This window comes from Saccopteryx leptura, chromosome 1, assembly GCF_036850995.1.
Source record: "Saccopteryx leptura isolate mSacLep1 chromosome 1, mSacLep1_pri_phased_curated, whole genome shotgun sequence".
NCBI lineage: Eukaryota > Metazoa > Chordata > Mammalia > Chiroptera > Emballonuridae > Saccopteryx > Saccopteryx leptura.
In genome coordinates this window covers 53,053,647-53,078,916 of record NC_089503.1, presented here as the reverse complement: position 1 = coordinate 53,078,916, position 25,270 = coordinate 53,053,647, and the positions used below count along the sequence as shown (strand labels likewise).

The window sequence follows — 25,270 nt, the reverse complement described above, 5'->3', positions numbered from 1 at the left end:
TTCCATATTGTCGCTAGAGGACATTCTTCCTAGGTTGAAAAAGGATGACCATTTAAAAATATTCTTGAATGATTTCATACATATTTTCATAGGGAGATGGGATGTGGGGATGGAAAACACAAGCTTTGTACTCTCCCCATCCTAACTCTCTCTACCAGAGCCTTGTGATTGAGTTAAACAGCTCTCTTTCTATGTAGGCATGCTGGATTTTAAGAAAAGGGTCCAAAGACCCATATTCACATGACCTAACGCTCTGGCTGAGTGAGCCGTGGTTATACTTCTTCTCTGAGGAAGTCATTTTAGTTTTTCTGTATTGTTTTCTAGCTTGGAATCCTGCAACCTAACTACACTTTGTTGTCTGAATATCTCTAAGACTCTTGTCAGAAGCCAGAGCCTCGTATTTCTGAATCTGTCAACCAATCATCTATTGGATGACGGAGTGGAGCTGTTGTGTGAAGCCTTAAGACATCCAAAGTGTCACCTAGAGAGACTGTCGTGAGTCTTTCTGGTTTTTCTGTGTTTTTTTGTTGTTGCTGTTGTTGTTGAGTCTTACATGGCTTACATATGATCTGAGTGGGCAAACTGCCCGGGTCGTGACAGCAGTCAGTTCATTTCTCAATCATGGGTGACCTCCTCCTTTCTCCCTCTACTGCCCTTCCTCTTGTACTTGACTTTTAGATACTTTTCTCTGCCTGATTGACTTTTTATTTTCATTTTTTTTCTAGGCTCTACTCTCCCCTCCTATTTTTTGTTTTGTTACACCCTGTACATGGCTGAAATGGAATCCAAAATTGAAGTCACTTTGATGAGGTTAAGTCTATGGTTGAGGTGTGGGGGTTGTAACAACTAACTTAATTTCCCAGTGAAGGAGAAGAGAAACGTGAACTTGGATTGGACTGATCTCTTCCCATCTGTGTTTCTCCTTCAGCTTGGAGAGCTGTGGCCTCACGGCAGCTGGTTGCAAGGATCTCTCTTTGGCTCTCATTGGCAATAAAAGGCTGACACATTTGTGCTTGGCAGACAACATCTTGGGAGATGGTGGAGTAAAGCTTATGAGTGATGTCTTGAAACATCCACAGTGCACTCTACGGAGCCTGGTGTAAGTTTCTACTAGTTTTCAGCCTTCTAATACAATGTGCATTTTGAAATATGTTTAAAATGGGCAAATAAATATGAACATACTCTGTCTCTTCCTTTCGCCCTACTGTTGGTTGTAATGATAATGAAGAGGATGAGAAGGATGATATTAATAACTGCCATTTATTTTGTCCTTACTGTGTTCTGGGCCTTGTGCTAAATTTTTTTAACCTGCACGGAAGTACCTGTCGATGTGAAATTGGCAACCTGAGTTCTAAGTGCCTCATTGAACAGGTGAGGAACGTGAGGCTTAGTTAGAAAGATTTTGCATCTTGCCAAATGCTCACAAGAAAATGATGAATTCAGGACTAAAGTCCACCTATCCAACTTCATATTCTAGGCTCTGAACAGGTAAATATGTAGGGATACCATTAAACAGAAATGCAGCATGCCATGGTATGGCTGGATCATGCTGTGATTATTCTGTTAGTTGCTATTAGAGAATTTCCTAGACACGGAATTGACTTAGCCGAAATTTTTATTTGTCATATATGGTTAAATTGCCTCCAGATAGTTTGTTTATATTCCCTCAGCAGCCTAGGGGCCTGCACTTTGACATCCCCACAGGGTATCTACAATCTTTTTTTTTTTTTAATTTTAGTGAGAGGAGGGGAGGCAGAAACACACTTCTGCATGTGCCCAGACTAGGATCCACTGGCAAAGCCCACTAGGGGGCGATGCTCTGCCCATCTGGGGCATTGCTCCGTTGCAACCGGAGCCATTTTTTTTAGCGCCTGAGGCAGAGGCCATGGAGCCATCCTCAGTGCCCGGGCCAACTCCCTCAATCGAGCCTTGGCTGCAGGAGGGGAGGAAAAGAGAGAGATAGAGATAGAGAGAGAGAGAGAGAAGCAGGAGCAGGGCGGTAGAGAAGTAGATGGTTGCTTTCTCCTGTGTGCCCTGGTGGGGAATCAAACCCAAGACATCTGCACGCCAGGCAGAAGCTCTACCACTGAGCCACCAGCTAAGGCCTTACAATCTTTTTGATCAGTGTTAATTAGATAATTGAAAATAAGTTTAAAAAGCATTTGATGTTGAGGATATTTTTTTAATGTTTTTGACCCTTAACCTACGAATTTCTCTTCATAGGTTCAGTTTTCTTCTGGATCATTTTCTTTATCTATGTTACATACTATGGTTACTGATATCACATATACACTATTACTATTATATTTTATGTATTGTAAAAAAATTTACCTAGCATCTTGTTGTATATCTAATTTCCTTTATGGTCATTTTTAGAATATTTTAGAATATAGAAGTTTAAATACAGACTTTTGTGAAGTCTAATTATCTTCCCCCTCATGACTTCTAGTTTTGACATAATAGGAAATACCTTTCTTTAAAAAAAATGATTTATACTCATTATGGTTTACTTTTTACCATTTAAATGTTAAATTATTTCAAATTAACTTTGTTATAAGTTTTAAACTTATTTTTCTCCAGAGGCATATTAAGGTCAGTTGAGGTCCCGGATGCAGAAGAAAATATTGGGCCCCTTAAAAAAAGAGAGAGAGACAGGGAAAATAAAAATAAATGTTAACCATATTTTTAAATAAATAAAAAAATATTATGTACTATTAATGTTAAAGTTGCACACATGAAACTAAACTTGGTGTTATTAGAAAAAAGTGTAAAGTTGGGGTTTTGTGGGGCCCTTCAGAAGTCGGGGCTCCGGGTGCTGAAGATGGCTCTGTGGCCTCTGCCTCAGGTGCTGGAATGGCTCTGATTGCGGCAGAGTGACGCCCCAGATGGGCAGAGCATCACCCCCTGGTGGGCAGAGCATCACCCCCTGGTGGGCGTGCCGGGTGGATTCCGGTTGGGCGCATGCAGGAGTCTGTCTGACTGCCTCCCCATTTCCAGCTTCAGAAAAATACAAAAAAAGAAAAAAAAAAAGAAAAAAAAAAAAAGAAGTTGGGGCTCAGGGTGCATGCCCGGTGCACCCACCATTAAGTCTGCCTCTGTTTTCCCCCATGTCAGGTCTTTTGTTCCACATCATTTATGGGAGAATATATCATTTCCCTACTAATTGGAAATGCCACTTTATTATGTACAAAAAGTACTTACTCTATTATTATTCCCATTCTACTCCATATGACTGCTCTTCTCCATGTAGCTTCTTCTGCAACAGGGTACTATATTTACATACAAGGTAAAGAGATTAACATTTTATATATAATAGAATTCTGAAGAACAGGAATCCAGTTTATAACCCAATTTGGTTTCAAACCTGTGTTTTCCAAATGAGACAAACAAAGAGGCAATGAGGGAAGAGGCTATTTAACCTGAGGTGGAGTGTTGGCAGGTAGACAGGGATCATAACATGAACTCTTTTCAAAGATACAAATCTCCAGGCAGTAGAGCAATGATTCTATTTTTCCTCACCTTGTTCTTCCTGTAGGCTGAGACGTTGCCATTTCACTTCAGTTAGCGGTGAACATCTGTCATCTTCTCTCCTAAGCAACAAGAGCCTGACACATCTGGATTTGGGCTCAAACTGGCTGCAGGATGATGGAGTGAAGCATCTGTGTGATGTCTTGCGGCTTCCAGGCTGTAACCTTCAGGACCTGGAGTAGGTCTCTTTGACCTTGGTTTTATGTAGCTTTAACTACTGTGGAGGCAGGGGAGGGATGGAAAAAAAGACGGAGAGCTGAGTATCTATCAGAGAAAACAATTCCCTCTTTCCTCTTCCGCCTGAGACTAGCTGGGGAAGTCTGGTCATCAGGTTTTTCTTAAACGGTTAATACAGTAATTACAGTCAACTTCCCTTTGGTAAGGAGCACCAGAGCCAGTAGGCTACACCATAGACACTATATTTTTCCTTCAGTTGTGCCCCAGTGACTCTATTGCGTGACCTTTACATCCATGAAGCCGAAATTGAGCTCTACTAGTTTTACTTTCTTAAATCCAGTTTTAGAATTTGGTTGACTTTTAAAGGAACTGGGAAGGGAATTTTTAAAAATATCCAACAATCCCATCATTCTTTAATAGCAACCGTGTTTATTCTAATTACGTTCTCTCTTACCCTGTAAATAGGTATATATACCTATGCATGGTGTGGGTATGTGTAATCGGGATTATTGTGTAGATGTGACTTTTCACATGATACTATTTCAGAAACTCAAATATATATAGTCACCTTATTGATTATTTTTAATGGCTGCACAGTATTTAATATATCATTATATAAATATTTTAGCTGGACTGAAGCAAGATATAGGTGTCACTTAGCAATCTCAGCTCACTTTCCCAGTAGGGCCTCCCATGGGACTGACTAGTAGCCTAGATGAGTCATTAAGGGTCTCACCCCAGCATTGTTGTTTTAAAACCACAAATTCAAGATTGCTGGTATACCCCGAGGTGTTTGCTTTGCCTGCACTGACTCATGATAACCAAATTTCCAAGTGAGTTTAATAGTTAATTGTCAAATCTGTCAATACTAAGTGATTGAACTCTTGGGTCAATAAGCATTGGTACTTCCTTTAGGAAAATGTATAAGATATGAGTTACAAGGTGATTCTCTGAAGTTTCCTGGATTATTATTCAATTGGAGGATAAAATTTTACTTAATGGGGAAATTATCATGAAATCTAATGTCTTTATTTCAGCTAGAGAGACATAATTTCTATGTGACCTATATATTCAAGATATTTGCTTCACCCAGTTTCTCTCCGTAGCATTGCTGGTGCTTTCTTAGCTCCCTCCATAGTCTCTGTAGGCCATGCCTGTTCTCTCAGCCTATGTTTACAACAAACATGAGCTAGATGCTGAGAGGACTAAAGGTTATTACTAAGGTGATGTTCTTGTCCTTCAGTAACTTGCAAAATGCTGATAGTAGGGAAATAAATACCAATTCTGATCTATTCCATATTTTGTTATAAGGATATGACAAAAGTTTCAAGGAGCAAGGAATGCGACAGGAGATATGTAGTCATCTTAGGCTTGACAAATGAAGAGGATTTTGTTATATCCTAGGCAGAGGGAAAGAGGAGAGAGAAGGGGAATCAGGATAAATGTGGTATATTTGAAGAATAATAGATGGTATGATTGAAGAATAGGGTGGGGGCAAAAGAGGGAAAGAATGCTTGAGATCAGAATGTCCTACAAAAGATACGAAAGAAGTATCTTTTTATATGTAACTTCTTGATTCTTTGGAGATAACACTTTGAGATAGAGTCCTAGAAAGCATTTTTATATAAAAAATGTATTAGAAACTGAAAGTATAGACATCAGTGGGTTCCTTGGGAAAGTTTATAGTATTTTTTTTTTTTAGGATTGGTAAGAATAAGTGTTAATATCCTTGATTTGGGAAGCTTGACATATAATAACCTGTTTGTGGGAGAAAGCAGTTTCACCTACTTTTTTTTTCCTGCTTATTAAGAAATCCCATGTTTCTATTGGTAATTTTAGACCCTCCTATGTGCATTCTGGATTATAGATAGAAAAGGGTGAGAACAAAGGCTCAGATATCTGGACATCTCTCCCAGGAATAAACTAAGCCTCACAACTAAACATCTCATTGTTCTTTTGTATTTCTTGCAGATTGATGGGTTGTGTTCTCACTAGTGCATGTTGTCTGGATCTGGCTTCTGCTGTTCTGAACAACCCAAACCTGCGGAGCCTGGACCTTGGGAACAATGACTTGCAGGACGATGGAGTTAAAATTCTGTGTGAAACTTTGAGACAGCCAAACTGTAATATTCAGAGGCTTGGGTGAGTTTAGTTTTCCATTAGGAAAATGATAGTTATTTGGTGGCTAGAATAACTAGAAGAAATTTAATATATGGTGAGAGGATGGAAAATAAATGGGGTTAAAAGGAAGTTACCCACAGAAATGAGAATCTGAATTTCAAATATATGGATCAATATGTATTACATGTTGTTAGTATAGAAGCCATAGTTCAGGCCCTGGCTGGTTGGCTCAACGGTAAAGTGTCGGCCCGGCGTGTGGAAGTCCTGGGTTTGATTCCCGGTCAGGGCACACAAGAGAAGCACCCATCTGCTTCTCCACCCCTCCCCCTCTCCTTCCTCTCTGTCTCTCTCTTCCTCTCCCGCAGCCAAGGCTCCATTGGAGCAAAGTTGACCCAGGCACTGAGCATGGCTCCATGGCCTCCGCCTCAGACGCTAGAATGGCTCCGGCCGCAGCAGAACAATGCCCCAGATGAGCAGAGCATCGCCCCCTGGTGGGCATGCTGGGTGGATCGCAGTCGGGATCACATGCAGGAGTCTGTCTGACTGCCTTCCCGCTTCTAACTTCAGAAAAACAAACAAAAAAGAAGCCATAGTTCACATTTCTTTGCATTCTTCTTAGTGCCTTGGACAGGCTAAGTATTAAATAAATGATATTTAATTTAGGTTTTTCACATTCTGTCATCCTCCAGATATCCCATCTGGCCTTATATTAATTATTCTTATTAAATTGGAAGATTTTACTAATCATCTTCTATCTAGAAAAATGCTGTTGATGCTCGCAAGGAGTTTGTAATCTAATAAAATCTAATCCTATGTTCTGAATACTTATGTTCAGATATTGTTTATATATTTTTTTGTGTTTTTTTTGTTTTTGTTTTTGTTTTTCTGAAGCTGGAAACGGGGCGAGACAGTCAGACAGACTCCCGCATGCGCCCGACCGGGATCCACCGGGCACGCCTACCAGGGGCAATGCTCTGCCCACCAGAGGGCGATGCTCTGCCCCTCCAGGCATCGCTCTGCCGCGACCAGAGCCACTCTAGCGCCTGGGGCAGAGGCCAAGAAGCCATCCCCAGTGCCCGGGCCATCTTTGCTCCAATGGAGCCTTGGCTGCAGGAGGGGAAGAGAGAGACAGAGAGGAAGGAGGGGGGGGTGGAGAAGCAAATGGGCGCTTCTCCTATGTGCCCTGGCCGGGAATCGAACCCGGGTCCCCCGCATGCCAGGCCGACGCTCTACCGCTGAGCCAACCGGCCAGGGCCTTTATATTTTTTTTAATCTTTTTTTTTTTCTTTCTGTATTTTTCTGAAGCTGGAAACAGGGACAGACAGTCAGACAGACTCCCGCATGCGCCTGACCAGGATCCACCCGGCACGCCCACCAGGGGGCGACGCTCTGCCCACCAGGGGGTGATGCTCTGCCCCTCCAGGCGTCGCTCTGTTGCGACCAGAGCCACTCTAGCACCTGGGGTAGAGGCTAAGGAGCCATCCCCAGTGCCTGGGCCATCTTTGCTCCAATGGAGCCTCGGCTGTGGGAGGGGAAGAGAGAGACAGAGAGGAAGGAGAGGGGGAGGGGTGGAGAAGCAGATGGGCGCTTCTCCTGTGTGCCCTGGCCGGGAATCGAACTCGGGACTTCTGCACGCCAGGCTGACGCTCTACCACTGAGCTAACTGGCCAGGGCCTATATTTTTTAATCTTGTACTAATATTGGAGAGTACATTTTTACTCATACCGCATGAATTACTGACTTCCGGGTCAAAAATTTTGCTTTACGTGCGGGAAGCCCCACTGTGATGTGTCTCTCTGAACCTTCCAAGAAAGTGTTACTTTTCCCTGTGCTTCCATTGATTGTTTATATATTTTTATCACCGCAATGATGTTGTAACTGTTGGGTCTGAAATTTAATTTTATCCTACTTATCACCTAATAAGTTAATCTGTTCCTGTCTCATGGGTGCTGGCAGGAGGCATAGAATCCTGTCGGAGACAGAGGGCTGTATTACTCCCAGTGTAGCTACACAAGCATTGAGCATGTTTATGTCAGTTTCCTGGTTCCTTAAGTCCACAGGGTCATTGTGAAGGGCCTGGTAGATACTATACTGCCCATGCAATAGGTTGCACTCCAAGAGAGGAACATTGAGTTTGGGAACACGCCATTTTATGGCAAGCAGTGAGCAAGCCTGTTCTTTGTCCTAGAAGGGGAGATATTGCCTCATCCCTCAAGGCTGCTCATTGCACACACATCCTAGGGAAAGGCCCAGGTAAAAACTTGTCAGGGTCTTGCATTTTTGTCAGCAAAAATGTAAGAGGCTGAAAGACCCATAGAAGGTTTTCCAACAATATCCACTCCTTTTTTCTACACAATACAGTCTTGGCTTCTGATGTATTTTCACAAGGATGTAGCATTCCATTGGCCACTGTGATTAATCAGACCAACAGAGGATAGGACCAAGTTTGTTCAATTTGTCTGATACACCATTTAATTAAAACTACTATCAACAGAAGTCCAAGCATAGGAGGAGGCCAAATTGCAGTATTGGCTTCAACTATGCACCTGGCGTCCTAGACTCAGCCAATTGAGTTAGACCCAGGGAGGAACAATAAGGCTTTTTACACATTACAGCTCATAGAAGGGAGTGTAGAATGACCTGCTGATCTTGCTGTCATTGACAGTATATAAAGGGGGCAGAATGGCAGAATATGGACCACAATCCCATCCCCATTAAAGAGACATTCAGTGGGTGATGTGGCCCTCGTCACTGCAGTGTGGAATTTGTTATATTTACTTGGGTCACCACTACATGGATTTGGGGCTGTCAGGTAGGTAGTCACAGCTGTTTTGTTTGCCATACATGGCCTAACCTAGGCTGTTCTGGCATCGGGAAGCTGATGATTTTTGTATTGGTCAGATCAAAACAAAGTTGTACTTGTGTTTGTAAACAAATGGAGGGGTCCACATTTGGGGGCTGCTACCAACAGTCTGAAGCACAGCAGAATAGCTAATGTCTGCCATGTCTACATGAGATTTTCTGTTTTCATAGCATGTGGACAACATGCTAGCCATAGCTGTTGCTGCTTGACTAAACACAGATCATACCATTATTTTTCTGGGAGCATTGTTGGACCCATTATTGTGAAAAAGAGAATATTAATGGTTCTCCCCAGTCCTTGCCCCTCTCAGGTTCTAAGGTGTCCTTTCCCATGTATTGGTATTGCTACTCTCCCCCAAGCCATGAAGTCAGTGTGTCCTGTCCCAGTGTGCACAACTTCACTCTTTCTCTAATCATCCCCCACTTGGACCTGACCCTCAGTCCAGAGGGATCAGGTGGAAGAGAGAAAAGTAATTTTACAGTATTTACAGAAAGCCATTATACGCTATACCTTAGTTCTTGTCTAGTATTGTACTCAACCAAATGATCATTATCATCATGAGGCCTAGCCAATCCAAAAGAGAATCCAGGCATCTGAACTGAGTAGTTTAAACACCAAAGGTTCTTTCTTGCTGGCTAGCTACCTGGAGGGTATACCAATCAGGCTGACCTGGAGTTACTGCTCGGGAAGGAAAAGCACTGTGCCCAGGAATGGTCCGGATGCAATCCTGAAATTTCAAAATAGTTTTATATAACCTTCTCTCACTGTCATCCTATAATTATTAACCAGGAGGAGGCCAAAAAGACATGAACCATTTCAAGAAATAGTTGCATTTAGTGACCAAACTGCCCTGCTAAGATATATAAACCTATAGTTAGTGAGGGAGGTAGTTAGAAATCTTTTTGACTTGGTGAACAACTAAAGTGTTGCAACTATGAGTTGATGCTTCTCATCTCTCTCACTTCCTTTCTCTGTCCCTGCCTGCTGTCCCCCTTACTCTCTCCCTCTCTCTAAAAAAAAAAAAGAAAAAGAAAAGAAAAAAAGGAAATATTTTTTATTTAATTTTGAGGGGCCATTCCAAATCTCAGCAATACCAGATGCTTGCAGAGACCATGGAATGTTCATTGAATACCTTGACTCTTGACCTATTGTTTCCTCAAAATAGAGAACATGGGTGCTGTACTCCTTAGTTATTTCATATCTGCTAATGTCTTTTTTCCCCACTATCAACTTGAATGACTGCTTGGATGTGTATGTAGTATTTTAGTCATCTTTCTTCAGAGTTTTCCAGAGGGTCAACTGCCTGCTAGTATTGAAACTAATTGTAGAAAAGTCTGAAACCAGTGGATTCTTACCCTTTAGTGCCCTTCTCTGTTAAAAATACTTTTCAGCATTTTTACAACTGCTAAAAATGCACTTAGGAATATGTAGGATAGATTAGAAAATATCAAGCAACAGAAGAATGAGTTTTAAAAGATTAAAGAAAATTACAGATAAGGAATACTGACAAGAGATCCAACATAAGCATAATTAGTGATCTTGAAGAAAAATTGGGAAAATAGATAAGCAAAAATTAAAGATAGGAAACCCTACCCCCAAAGAGCATAATCTACAGATTTTAAAAGCATGCCATGTCCCCCAAAAAAATATTAATAAAGAAAAGTTAACACAGGACAAATTATTGGACCTGGACATTTAGGCCAAAATGTAAGTATTTTTTTTAACAAATAAGGACATTGAAGGAGAATAATCTGATCGTTTCAGACTTTTCTACAACTAGTTTCAGTCCTAGCAGGCAATGGACTCACTTGGAAACTCTCAGAGGAAGGATGAGCAAAATACTAGGAACACAGCCAAGCAGTCATTTGAGTCATTCAGAAGTTGTGGAAGTACACTTGCCCACTTCTAACATGACTTTCATTCTATCATTTTTATGTTTCTTTTCTGTTATTTTTAAGCTCTGCCACATCATATCTTAAACAATTTCATTATGAAATATAAAATAAATACAGAAAAGTGAATAAAACTAATTATTTTAAAAATAAAAGTAGATGTAACCTCACCCAAGCAGGGAAATTTGAGTTTTCCCAACTAAATTCCCCTCAGTCATTCTTTCAAAATCACAACTTCTTCCCTCCTCCCCAAGAAGCAGCCATTATCCTGACTTTATGGCAGTCATTTACTTGTTTTCTTTTACAGTGACCCATGAGTGTATGTAATCTTAAACTATAAATACAGTTGAATTTTGCCTGATTTTGAACTATATACATGGAATGATACTTTATGTATTCTATACTGTCAATGTTATGATGGTAAGAGTCAACCAGTTGCTTCAGGTAGCTGTAGTTAATTTATTTTTATTGCTTTAAAACATCTTTGGCCTGACCTGTGGTGGTGCAGTGGATAAAGCGTCGACCTGGAATGCTGAGGTTGCCGGTTCGAAACTCCGGGCTTGTCAGGTTAAGGCACATATGAGAAGCAACAAGTTGATGCTTCCCACTCTTCCCCTGCCTCTCTCTCCCTCAGTCTTCTCTCTCTAAAAATCAAAAAATAAAATCTTAAAATAAAAAAGATTTTGATAGATGACCACACCAAAATCTGTAATAACCATTCTATCGTAGGTGGACTTTGAGATGTTTTCATTTACTTTCTTTTATGACTTAGTGTGGTTATAAATATTTTAATACTTAAATTCTGAGGCACATGCACACACATTTATCTAAGGTAAATAATTAGGAATAGACTTGTTATATCATGAGGGAATATGTTTTCAAACTTATCAGATATTGTCAAGAGGATTGTACCAATTAATTCTACCACTGCCAGTGTATAAGGGTGACTCTTGCAAATTTTGTCAGACTTAGATTTTAAAATTTAACTCGTCAGGTGTGTGTTTTGGCATATGATTGTGTAAGAGTGGAATTGCTTTTTTATGAGCTTTGTAGAAATTTCTGATGAAGCTGTATGATCTGAAGTTTCCTTTGTGTGCTCACTTTTCTTACTTTTGATTTAACTTTTAAAATAATTATGCATTATGTAGATTTTCTCTTATTGAGCAATCTTGGTAATAGTATTCCTGTGCTTTTATCTGTTTAAAAAAATTTTTTAGCGAGACAGACAGGAAGAGAGATGAGAAGCATCAATTCTTATTGCAGCACCTTAGTTGTTCATTGATTGCTTTCTCATATGTGCCTTGATGGGGGGAGGAGGGGGCTACAGCTGAGCCAGTGACCCCTTGCTCAAGCCAGCGACCTTTGGTCTTAAGCCAGTGACCATGGAGTTATGTCTGTAATTCTGTGCTCCAGCCAGCAGCCCCGTGCTCAGGCTGGTGAGCCTGCACTCAAGCTAGCGGTCTTGGGGCTTTGAACCTGTGTCCTCAGCATCCCAGGCTGATGCTCTCTCCACTGTGCCTGGTCAAGTGTTCATTTAAATTTTAAAACTTATTGGCAAGAGTCTTAATACTATTATCTGCTTAATTTATAAATTATCTCTAGTGATCTATATCTCTAGTGATACTTCATTAATTACTTATTTCTTTTCTTCTATTTTGGTTGAATTTATTTTACCATTCTTTTTCTAAATTCTTAAGTTGGATGCTTAGTTCATATATATTTCTTCTTTTCCAACACAAATTTATGGTTATGATTTGCCTTTAAATCACTGCATTAACTTCATCCTTCTTACTTTTTTAATTTTTTTAAATTAATTTTTTTTTAATTTAGAAAATTAACAGGGTGACATTGATCAATAAGAATACATAGGTTTCAGGTAAACATTTCTATAGCATTTGGACTGTTGAATATGTTGTATAACCATCACCAAAAGTCACTCCATCCTTCAAGTTTTGATATTATGTGTTACTCTTTTTGAGTCTAAAATACTTAACTGCCTTTTGCAGTTGAGTATTTTAACTCTTTAACTAATGGGTTATTTTAGTTTTTTTTTATTTTTTTTTATTAAGTGATAGGCAGGAGGCAAGGAGGCAGAACCAGACTCCTGCATTGCCCCAAGGGTCCACCTGGCAAGCTCTGGGGCCAAATTGCTGCGGGAGGGTAGGAGACAGAAAAAGAGAGAAGGGGAAGTGGAGGAGTGGAGAAGCAGATGGTTGCTTCTCCTGTGTGCCCTGACCAGAAATTGAACCCAGAACTCCCACATGCCAGGCCGACACTCTACTGCTGAGTCAAATGGCCAGGGCCTGACTCATGGATTATTTTATATTTTAACTGATTTTAATTGATTGTGTTTACATAGATTCTAGTGTTGCCCCGAATGCATCGCCCCTCCCCCATATTCCCCTCAACATCTCCCTTGTCCCCCTCCCCAAAATACCCTCCCCCCTTTCCTTCAGGTTTATCCCATCCTATCATCCCCTTTCCCTCTGTTGTCTTTTCCTCTGGTCCCTTTGACCTCTCCTCTGTCTCAATTCTGTTCCTCAGTTCACTTTGTTCATTGGATTTCTCAAATGACTGAGGTCATATGATATTTTTCTTTCTCTGCCTGGTTTATTTCACTTAACATAATAGTTTCCAGGTCCATCCATGTAGTCGCAAAAGTTAAGATTTCCTTCTTTTTCATGGCCCTATACTTTTCCATTGTATATATATATACCACAGCTTTTTCATCCTCTGATGGGCACTTAGGCTGTTTCCAGATCTTCGCTATTGTGAATAATGCTGCCATAAACCAGGTTATTTTGACATTTGATTATGTTGCATATCCATCACCCAAAGTCAAATTGTCTACTGTCACCTTCTATCTGGTTTTCTTTGTGAACCTACCCTCCCTCAGCCCCCCCCCCCGTAAACCACCACCCTCTTGTCCATATCTGTGAGTCTCATTTTTATGTCCCACCTATGTATGTTCACTTGCCTGTGGAGACAAATCGGCAAATATATTGCTGTGAGAAATGTCAGAGAGCTTACTGCTTATGTTTTCTTCTAAGATGCTTATGGTTTCATGACTTACATTTAAGTTTTTATCCATTTTGAGTTCATTTTTGTGAATGGTATAAGTTGGTGGTCTAGTTTCATTTTATTGCAGGTAGCTGTCCAATTTTCCCAACATCATTTGGTAAAGAAGCTGTCTTTACTCCACTGTATGCTCTTACCTCCTTTGTCAAACATCAGTTGTCCATAAAGGTGTGTGTTTATTTCTGGGTTCTCTATTCTGTTCCATTGATCTATATGCCTGTTCTTATGCCAGTACCAGGCTGTTTTGAGTACAATGGCCTTACACTATAACTTGATATGAGGAAGTGTGATACCTTCCACTTTATTCTTCCTTTTCAAGATTGCTGAGGCTATTTGTGTTCTTTTTTGGTTCGATACAAATTTTTGGAATATGTGTTCTATATCTTTGAAGTATGTCATTGGTATTTTAATTGGTATTGCACTGAATATATAAATTGCTTTGGGTAATATAGACATTTTAATGATGTTTATTCTTCCTAACAATGAGCACGGTATATGCTTCCATTTGTTTGTATCTTCCTTGATTTCTTTTATCAATGTTTTATAATTTTCTGAGTACAAGTCTTTAATCTCCTTGGTTAAATTTACTCCTAGGTACTTTATTTTTTTGGTTGCAATAGTGAAGGGGATTGTTTCCTTAATTTCTTTGACAGTTCATTGTTGGTGTATATAAATGCCTCTGATTTCTAAGTATTAACTTTATATCCTGCCACCTTGCTGAATTCATTTATCAGGTCCAGTAGTTTTTTGACTGAGACTTTAGGGTTTTCTATATACAGTATCATATCATCTACAAATAATGATAGTTTTACTTCTTTTTCAAATTTGGATGCCTTTTATTTCTTCTTGTCTAATTGCTGTGACTAGGAATTCCAGAACTATGTTGAATAAGAGTGGTGAAAGGGGGTACCTCTGCCTTGTTCCTGATCTTAAGGGGATTGATTTTAATTTTTGGCCATTGAGTATGATGTTGGCTGTGGGTTTGTCATAGATGGCCTTTATCATGTTGAGGTATGTTCCCTGTATTCCCACTTTGCTGAGAGTTTTGATCATGAGTGGGTGCTGGATTTTATCAAATGCTTTTTCTGCATCTATTGAAATTATCATGTGGTTTTTCTCCTTCCTTTTGTTTGTGTGATGAATCACATTGATTGATTTGCAAATATTGTACCAGCATTGTCCTCCATAAAATAAATCCCATTTGATCATGATGTCTGATTTTTTTTCATATATTGCTGGGTCTGGTTTGCTAATATTTTGTTGAGGATTTTAACATCTAAATTCATCAGGGATATTGGCCTATAATTTTCTTTCTTTGTGTTGTCTTTGCCTGGAATCAAAATTATGCTCACCTCAGAAAAGGAGCTTGGAAGTCTTCCTTCCTCTTGAATTCTGTGAAATAGCTTGAGAAGGATAGGAGTTAGTTCTTCTTTGAATATTTGGTAGAATTCACTTGTGAAGCCATCAGGCCCAGGACTTTTCTTTGTTGGGAGTTTTTTGATAACCGTTTCTATCTCATTTGTTGTAATCCGTCTGTTTAGGTTTTCTGATTCTTCCATATTAATTTTTGGAAGATTATATGTTTCAAAGAATTTGTTCATTTCACCTAGGTTGTCTAAGTTTTTGGCATACAGTTCTTCATAGTATTTTCTTACATTTCTTTGTATTTCTGCTGTGTCAGTTGTTATTTCTCCACTCTCATTTCTAATTTTATTTGAGTCTTCTCTCTTTTTTTCTTGGTGAGTCTGGTTAAAGGTTCATAAATCTTGTTTACCTTTTGAAAGAACCAGCTCCTAGTTTCATTGATCCTCTGTATTGTTTCTTTAGCCTCTATGTCATTTATTTCTGCTCTGATCTTTATTATTTCCTTTCTTCTACAACCTCTGGGCTTTACTTGCTGTTCTTTTTCTAGTTCTTTTAGAGGCAGGTTGCAGGTGTTTATTTGAGTTTTTTCTAGCTTCTTAAGGTATGCCTTTAATGCTATGAACTTCCCTCTCAGGACTGCTTTTGCTCTGTCCCATAAATTTTGAGTTGATGTATGCTCATTATCATTCATTTGTAGGATTTTTTTAATTTCTTCTTTGATCTCATTGTTAACCCATTCATTATTTAATAACATGGTATTTAGTTTCTATGTGTTTGAGTATTTTTCAGTTTTTCTGTTGTGGTTGATTTCTAGTTTCATGCCATTGTGATCAGAGAAAATGCCTGATATGATTTCAATCTTTTAAATTTGTTGAGACCGCTTTTGTGCCCTAAGATGTGGTCTATCCTAGAGAATGTACCATGAGCATTTGAAAAGCATGTGTATTCTGCTGCTTTAGGGTGAAAGGTTCTGAAGATATCTATTAAATCCAATTGATCTAGTGTGTCCTTTAAGTCTGTTGTTTCTTTGTTAATTTTCTTTCTTGAGGATATAGCTAGTGATGTTACTGGGGTATTGAAATCCCCTACTATTACAGTATTGCTATTGATCTCACCCTTTATATCCATTAAAGTCTCCTTTATATATTTAAGTGCTCCTATATTAGGTGCGTAGATATTTATAACGGTTATATTTTCCTGTTTGCTCCCTTTATCATTATGTAGTGGCCTCATTTATCTCTTACTATAGCCTTTGTTTTAAAATCTATTTTGTCTGATATAAGTATTGCTACCCCAGCTTTTTTTTTATTCCATTTGCATGAAATATTTTTTTCCATCATTTTACCTTCAGTCTATGTGCATCTTTTGTTTTAAGGCATGTCTCTTGTAGACAGCATATATCATATATGGGTTCTGTTTTCTTATCCATGCAGCTACCCTGTGTCTTTTGATTGGATCATTTAATACATTTATATTTAAGGTTATTATTGATTTGTAGTTGTTTATTGCCATTTTATTCTTTAAAGCTGTATTCCTCTTTTGCTTATTCTTTTCCCCCTTTGATCTGTTTATAGCAGGCCCCTTAACATTTCTTGCAGCATTGGTTGGGTTGTAATAGATTTCTTGATTTTTTTTTCTTGGAAGCTTTTTATTGCTCCTTTAATTTTAAAAGATAGCCTTGCTGGATAAAGTAGTCTTGGTTATAGGCTCTTGTTCTGCATTACTTTGAGTATTTCTTGCCATTCCCTTCTGGCCTCAAGTGTTTTTGTTGAGAAGTCGGATGTCATCCTTATGTGGGCTCCTTTGTAGGTGATAGCCTTTTTTTCTCTAGCAGCTTTTAATATTTTCTTTTTATCTCTTAGCTTGGTATTTTAATTATGATGTGTCTTGGTGTAGATTTCTTTGGGTTTCTCTTTAATGGAATTCTCTGTGCTTCTTGAACTTGTGTGACTTTTCCCTGCATCAATTAAGGAAGTTTTCAGCTATAATTGGATTGAACAAGGTTTCTATCCCCATGATAGCGAACCTTTTTATAAAAACCGCCCACTTTTGCAGTGCTGACCAACCTGTTCCCTCCCATCCACTAGTCGGCGTTCCAGCTTTCATAGTGGGCCAATCACAGTGCCGTTTGGTTGCTTTCTATTCTTCTTCAGGAACCCCTATGATATGGATGTTATTTTTCTTCATGTTGTCACAGAGCTGTCTTAGAGTTTCCTCAGACTTTTTGAGTCTCATTTGCTGCTCTGCTTCTGTGCCTTTGTTTATCTTGTCCTCTAACTTGCTGATTCGATCCTCAGCTTCATCCTTCCTGCTTTTAATTTCTTATATTGTGGTCTTCATTTCTGATATTGTATTTGTCATTTCTGACTGATTCTTTTTTATTATTTCAATGTCCTTTTTTATACTTGCTATCTCTTTATTTAGATGTTTGTTATGTCCATCTATTGTTGTTCTAAGATCATTGAGCATCCCAACAATCATTATTTTAAACTCTGCATCTGGTAATTTGGTTATATTTGACTCATTCAAGTCCTTTTTTGGGGATTTCTCTTGATTTATTTGGGTTGCATTTCTCTGCTTCCCATTTTGTCTGTGTATAAGAAGGGTGTGGCCACTGGTGCCCCATGGGTGTGGCCTCTGTGTGTTTCCTAGGTGTGGTCTGTCTGCAGGCCCACCACCACTTCTGCTTCTGCCTGGGGCATTGGGGTATGTGCATTTCCAGCGCCGGCCCACTGCAGCAGTCCCTGCGGTTTCTGCCTCTCCTCCATGGGAGGGGCTGTGTTCACGTGCCCAGGTCTACAAGCCTCCACCAGCCTTGTCCTTTGCCCAGCCCCTGCAGTTGGGGCTGCGCTCTGCACCAGGGAGCCGCAAACCTTGGCACCATGGGCAGGGCTGTGGACCTATGCTCAGCCACGGGTGTCTGCCTGTTCCCGGACTTTCACCCTGCCCCTGCAGGCGTAGCTGTGCGGCGGCAAGCCCTGTCTCTGTGGGCTAGGTGGGGCCACACAACCACGCTCAGCCATGGGTCTCCATTTCTCAGCCTGTTCCTGGGCTTTCACCCGGCCCCTGCTGGCGGAGCTGTTTTCACGCATTGGCCACAAGCCCCAGCTCTGCAGGCTGGGCAGGGCTGCATGCCCTGGTGCTCAGCTGTGGGTCTCTGCAGTTCCCAGGCTTTCACCTTTCTCCTGTGGGCAGGATTGCAGGCAGGACCGCTCTAGCTTGTCTGGCCCTGCAGCCAGGCTGGACCACTTTTGTGTGTTCACTCCATGCCCGCCAGGCGAGACTGAGCTCATGCTGGGCTTCAGTCATGGCCAGCCCAGTTTCCATCCCTGCTGACGGGTCCGCGCTGCCACGTCCCGCCGCTACCCGCCCTCTGGCGAGCCCTCAGCAGTGTGGGTCAGGGCAGTGCAGCTCGGACCCTAGCACTCAATTCTCTATTCCTGAAGGCTCTCTCTTTCTAAGTGACTCTACTCTGAGTGCCACGGGAGAGCTTCTTTGGCTGGTCTCCTGCTTATCTTTGCTGGTATTGCTGATTCCAGAGGAAATATTCACTTTAGATTTGGGGGGTGACTCAGCCCAGGGGTTAGGGTGACTGTCCCTCAAAGTGTTTCTCCCTGTGCCTCCTAGATAACACTCTCTTCCTGCTGCTCTGGTCCTCTCCTCTCTCCTGTCCCCCAGAGCCCCGGGAGGGTGGTTGTGAGAGTGGATTTCTGCGTGGTCCCTTTAAGAAGAACCCTGGGTCTGAGAAATCTGTTTCTTTCTCACAAACAGTATCCTGACTTGTTTCACAGCTAAATACTGTCCGTGTGCCTCTTCTAGGCTCTGGGGATGCAGGCTGGGCCTTTGTTCCTGGGGCCCAGGACCCTCTCCTCTCTGTTAAACTCACTTCCTGCCAGGCAAGGTTCTCTGGGCTGCCATTCGCTCTCGGGAGCTGGGCAGCTCTCTCCATATTTCTGCTTTTCCTACCAGTCTCAGTGTGGCTTCTTCAGTGTTCCTTGGTTGAAAATTCCTCTTAGTCCAAAGTTGGTTTTTCCAGATGATGGTTCTTAAAATTATGTTGTAATCCACTTTGGTTCTGGGAGGTGGAAGTTGGTACGTCCGCCTACTCCGTCACCATCTTGCCGCCTCACTCATGGGTTATTTTAAAGTATATTTCTTGATTATGAAACATAAGAGAAGTTTCTTATTCTTTTTTAATATTTACTCTCTAGCATTGTGGTCTGAGAATATACCTGGTTTTAGTTCTTTAAAATAAGATGACATTTGCTTCATGGTTCAGTATATAGTCAGTTTTATTTTAGCTTCCTAGTGCACTTGGAAACAACATGCAGTATTTCATATCAGTTAAGATTATTAATCTTGTTCAAATCATCTATATTTGTAGTGATTTTTTTCTAGATAATTCAATTACTGTGAAAATGTTAAAACTCTCCTTTATAATTATTTGCTGCTTATAAAAATTAGAGGATATTTCAAAATGAATATGAAGCGATAAAATATCCTCTAATTTTTGTGAGCAGTTAGATTGTGTCTTTCATTTTGTACTTGTTAGTTTTTGTTTTATGTATTTCGATACCGTTATTAGTGACTACAAATTTGGAATGATTGTTTCCTGATGCATTCTTGACAATCCTTTATGTCTAATAATACTTTATACCCTAAGGTTTATTTTCTATAATATTTGTGTACTTCATGTCATTACTGGGACTATTGCTCCACAGTGTTAATATGTGTTCCATGTGGGCAACAACTTAATAAAAATATTTTGTATACTTAGTATCTGTATAGGCACTCAATTGTTGAATGACTCGATAAACATAAAGTAAAAATTAAAATTAGTTGGTTGTGAGAATCATCAGATACAGAAGTTTGATTTTAACATATTTCCTTAGTTCATGGTATTATATTATCATTGGTTTATGCAAAGGCCCATTGATTGTTGGTTGGTTAGTTGGTTAACTTATTTTCACTAATCATTCTCCCTACTTGTAGGCAACTGACCTAATATATTTGAAATTTGCCATAGAATTGTGTGTATGCTTGTAAAAGATGTGAGGTTGTTTTTTGGTGCGTTCATTTCTATTTACATAAACGGCATGATACTAGAGACCTCATTATATACATTGCTTTTTAAATTATATCATATTTCTAAAATATTCTATCCTAGTATTGCCCATATTTTTAATGCTGTTCAAATATTCAAATAGTTTCCCTTAGTGTGATTTCACATTTTATTTATTCCTTCAACTGTAATTATGAAATTTTAATTCATGATAGTAAGAAGTGATATATTCAGCTTATAAGTTGTAGAATAATGAGTATTATAAGTACTTAGAGTCCTTGAATTTCCCCTAATTGTGCTTATTATTTTAAATTTCTAGAGTTGTCCTACACTCCAAGCTCACAGATCTCTGTGTGCTTGCTCTCTGTCTTGGGATACAATTAATTTTATCTGTAGTCTCTCTTCCCTGTAGGCTGGAATACTGTGGTTTGACTTCGCTCTGTTGTCAGGATCTCTCCTCTACTCTCAGCAGCAACCAAAGACTGATAAAAATGAACCTGACCCAGAATACGTTAGGTTGTGAAGGAATTACAAAGTTATGTGAAGTCTTGAGGTCTCCTGAATGTAAACTTCAAGTTCTAGGGTAAGTCTTCATTGGCTTCTTTGGGAGAAGATTTTCTGGAATGAGAGATTGGGGGAGCCACTCGTTTTTTGCAGGCCTTGGAGTTAATCTAATTGTGGATCCCTAGATATTTTCTAGGCTCTTGTTTGCTTTTCTCCCATAGAACACTGAATTTTGAGAGACATAATGTAACAGTGATGAAGAGCCATGAACTCTAGAACCAGACTATCTGCGTTTGACTTTTGGCCTTGCTACTTAGTAGATATTTGAACTTGTGCTAGTTCCAATCTCTCTGTGATTTGGTTACCTGATCTATAAAATGAATAAATTGATAATATCTACACATAAACTTATTTTAAGGATTGATCACCTTAGTCAATATAGCTTGTCTTTAAAACAGTGCCTAACATATAATAAACAATGTGTTAGCTCCTTTCATCATCATTAGTTGTACTTTTTTGCTTGACTAAAAAAAGGCTCTTGGAGGATCCTTTTACATTTTAATCTACTTCTCTGCTATATGCTATTGTCCTCCAACTGCAGTACCCCCCTCAGTGTATCCCTCAGTTTCCTTTTCTACTCCCAGCCATGTTAATATTCTGTCTCTACTATAAAAGAACAATCTCCCTGCCTCTGCCACTGTTGGAATACATTTTCCAAAGAAAGTAAAGGGCTGTGGTAAACTTGAATGAATTATTCTACATACTTAGAAGAGATGGTCCCTTATTTTTTCAGGTTGTGCAAAGAGGCCTTTGATGAGGAAGCCCAGAAGCTGCTGGAAGCTGTGGGAGTTCACAATCCACACCTAGTCATTAAGCACAACTGTAATGATCATAACGAAGAATATGGTTCCTGGTGGCAATGTTTCTAATTGGAAGAACTTGATATTCTTTGAAAAAGTAAAAGAAAGACCACAGAGTAACAAGACCTGGGGCTCTCAGCTTTAGATACTCTTCTTAGACATACTGTATTTGATGTTAGATATAGGTTAATCATCTCACTGTAAAATGTCTGTTCTACTTCACATAGGAGTTGAAAAGGCTAAAATAAAATGAAAAACATAAAGCTTTGTAAAAAGTGTACCTTGATCTTTTTCCTTGGATGCAGAGCTTAAGGATCCAGATGTGAGAAGCCTAGAAATGAGTCTAGAGGATGAGGCCAGGGAAGAACACCTTGTATTGCTTTCTCTCCGTCCCCACTGTCATGGCTTAGTTCACAGTTTTGCCATCTCTGGTACATTTTATTGCATGCTTTTCTGTGTGTATTCTTAGGATCACTAGTGTTAGAATCACATGGATCTTTATTTAAAATGTAGATTCCTGAGCCTCATACTAGACTCACTGAATCAGAATATCTGGGTGAGGGTCCTAGGAACTGGCATTTTTAGTATTTCCCATGCAATTTTTTGATGCATTAATATGTGAGAATCACTAGTCTTAGTCGAAGTGGGAGTCCACATCTATAGTGAGCACTTTCTGTAGCCTATTTTGATACAAGGAAGGCAGAAAGATTATTGGTGTTAGAGAAACAGGTTCCTGTGTTTGATGGAAACATGGCACAATAAAATTTTCTATAAAAGAATGTTTTGGAAACTTACTGCAATGTAACAAACAATCCCAAAACTTAGTGGCTTCAAACAATAACCACTTCATTATATGTCATGACTCGGCAGATTCGAATTCAGAAAGAGCTTGGCTAAGCCTTCTTTTACTCCACAAGAGCGTCAACCTGGAGTCCCTTTGTGCTATTGAGCTGACAGCTAGGTTGTTCTCGAAGCCCCAAAATGACTTCGGTCACATGCCTGGTGCCTTAGAGAGGATAGCTAGAAGGCTAGGTTGGGTTGGTCCCCTCTTCTCTGTAGTCTTAGAGCCTCTCCATATGGCCTCTCCAGCAGAAAAAAATAAGGTTCCTTGATGAGAGTTCAGGTTTTATGGAGGCCATGAGGAAGTTGCTGGTTCTCTTTAAAAGTAGGCTCAGAACTGGCATAAAGTTACTCTGTCTTACTCCATTGGTCAGAACAGTACGGGCCAGCCAGATTCAAGGGCAGTCACTGCTTGATGCTTGATGGAAGTAGTGTCAAAGAATTTGTGACATTCTTTAGTCCTCTACAAACTATATATTTTTTTCTCCCTGTCTGTAGGAGATAAGAAGGCCTCTTAGCTGGTATAATAGCCCCTGAGATAATGTGACAAGGATGAAAAAAAGAGTGGACCATGGCGGTCAGAAGGGGGCAGATGGCAGTCATGTGAAAAGTTATAGGTGATATTACTGGAGCTGATACCTACACAGAAGGGGAATGGCTAACAGTTGTCATAGATAATACTTAGAAGAGGGATCATTACTGAGGTTGATGCCCGTCATGACATTCATGCTGGCTAGAGAAAGAAAGTCAGCCACAGGCTGTCAGAACAGACTCAGAAAAGTAAGTACCATAGTCACCCCTTTTCCACAGGGGATACTTTCCAAGACCCATAGTGGATGCCTGAAACATCAGATAGTACTGAACCCTATACACATACTTTTTTTCTTCTATACATACATACCTTTTCCCTTAAAGGAAGCACATTATGGCTTCTCTTTGACATATATGAATTGCCAGCATCACTTTGAGGCCATTATTAAGTAAAATAAGAGTTACTTGAACTCAAGTACAGTAATGCTGTGACAGTCAATCTGATAACAGAGAGGACTAGGCTACAAGTGACTAAAGGTGGGGAGTATATACAGTGTGGACAAAGGGATGATACATGTTCCACACAAGAGGGAGAAGGACAGTGTGAGATTTCATCAGAATGACACACAATTTAAGACTTATGAATTCTTTATTTCTTGACTTTTTTATTGAATATTTTTGGACCATGGTTGACCTTGGGTAGCTGAAACCATGGAATTCAAAACTGCAGAATAAGGGGACTAGTGTTTGCATCAGAGAAGTGACATTCCTTTCACATGGCAGTAATTATCCTTCAAACAACAGATAACAGTATTTCCAGGCTGCCCAGGTAAAACTCCAAGGAGATGATAAACGCTGCTTATCAAGGTTATTTCTACCAAACTTTCAGATACAGGAAAATTCTTGTGCATTTTTTTAAACCATTTCAGAGCATAATAGAGGAAGATAACCTTCCCATTTCATTTTATAAAGCTAGAAAAGCGGTGATAATAGAATCTCACAAAGAGAGCACTATAGAGAAATTTACAACTGAATGTCACTTAGGCATATATATGCAAAGACCAAATATAAATATCTGAAATTTAATTTCAGCATTCAATTAAAATATACCATGACAATTGTGATTTATAACAGCAGTGTGAAAGAAGATAATTAGAAGGAATGTTATAATTTATGGCATCAGTTGTTGATGGAGGAAGACCAAATAATCACCTTCATATATTTTGAAAAGGCATTTAATAAAATTTAGTCTTTTTTTGTCAGGTACATCTATAATGTGATGAGGAATGTTTACCCTAAATTAATAACAGTATACTAGAAGCTTTGCCATTCAGATTTGGAAAACATGGCTGGTATCACACTATCAGATCATCCATGGGCCGGGAGTGGGGTGAGGCCAGGGAGGCACTGTTCTCGGGCTTGTGCCAGTTCAGTGTTGGGTACTTGATTATAATTTTTTATATTGGTTGTGGATATTTTTGTGTTGGTTTTGATTTTTAAAATTATTGTACTGAAATAGTATTTATCTTGATTTTGGAGCTTTTGGGGGACATCTCCTTAAAGCCTGTGCATCAGGTAAATCACTCCCCTCGTCCTAAACACAGCCCTGGGTTCGGAAGTGTTTACGATTTTAAATAGTATAGTTATAATGTGGTTAAAACACACTTTAGCTTTGTTGATTCTTTACATTTTATCTTTTTAAAAATTTATTTTGTAAATTATTATTTCTGTTATCTTTGAATTCCTTCTTTCATTATGCTAACCTCTTAAATTAGATATTTACCCTATTGATTTTTAGCCTTTAGACTCTTTTGTGATAAACATTAAAACTATAAATTTCCCTCTCTGTATGTTTTAGCTGAATCCAAATCTTGAATATGGAGTATTTTCATTAGAGTCTATGCTCAAATATTTTCTGATTTACACTGGAATGTTTTTCTCTGCGACCCATGTGTCACATAGAAGTATGCTTGTGACTATACAAACTTAGGTGTTTTTAAAATTATCTTATTGATTTTTATTTTGAGTTATTATCAGGTAATAACATGTTCTGTATGAAATGGTTTTGGAAATTAGTTAAAATAGACTTTATGACCTAGTATATAACCAATTTTCTAATGTGTACTTGAAAAGAATAGGCATTTTCCCATAATTAAGCATGTATACACACACACACACACACACACACACACACACACATACATCTCCATTAAATTAAGCTTTGTAATTATGCATTTCAACTATTTTTGTAGGTCCTGGCCTGCAGCAGTAGAGCATCAGCCCGGCATGTGGAAGTCCTGGGTTTGATACCCAATTAGGGCACATAGGAGAAGTGACCATCTGCTTCTCCATCCCTCCCCCCTTATCCTCCCACAGCCATGGTTTGAATGGTTCGAACAAGTTGGCACTGGGTGCTGGCCTCCCTTCAAGTGCTAAAATAGCTCAGTTG

The 25,270-nt window shown here is 39.5% G+C and overlaps 1 protein-coding gene across 1 annotated transcript in view; it reads left to right on the top strand.

Annotated features, from left to right (window-relative positions):
* The window catches only part of NLRP14 (NLR family pyrin domain containing 14), a 44,028-nt gene extending 22,061 nt beyond the window's left edge, over positions 1 to 21,967 (top strand). Inside the window, exons 7-12 of the mRNA XM_066360587.1 lie at positions 325 to 495; positions 929 to 1,099; positions 3,536 to 3,706; positions 5,677 to 5,847; positions 20,499 to 20,669; positions 21,384 to 21,967. Of these exons, the coding sequence (XP_066216684.1) occupies positions 325 to 495; positions 929 to 1,099; positions 3,536 to 3,706; positions 5,677 to 5,847; positions 20,499 to 20,669; positions 21,384 to 21,519 (991 nt within the window). The 3' untranslated portion in view covers positions 21,520 to 21,967. The remainder of the gene's footprint in view (positions 1 to 324; positions 496 to 928; positions 1,100 to 3,535; positions 3,707 to 5,676; positions 5,848 to 20,498; positions 20,670 to 21,383) is intronic.
* Positions 21,968 to 25,270: the final 3,303 nt, after the last annotated feature.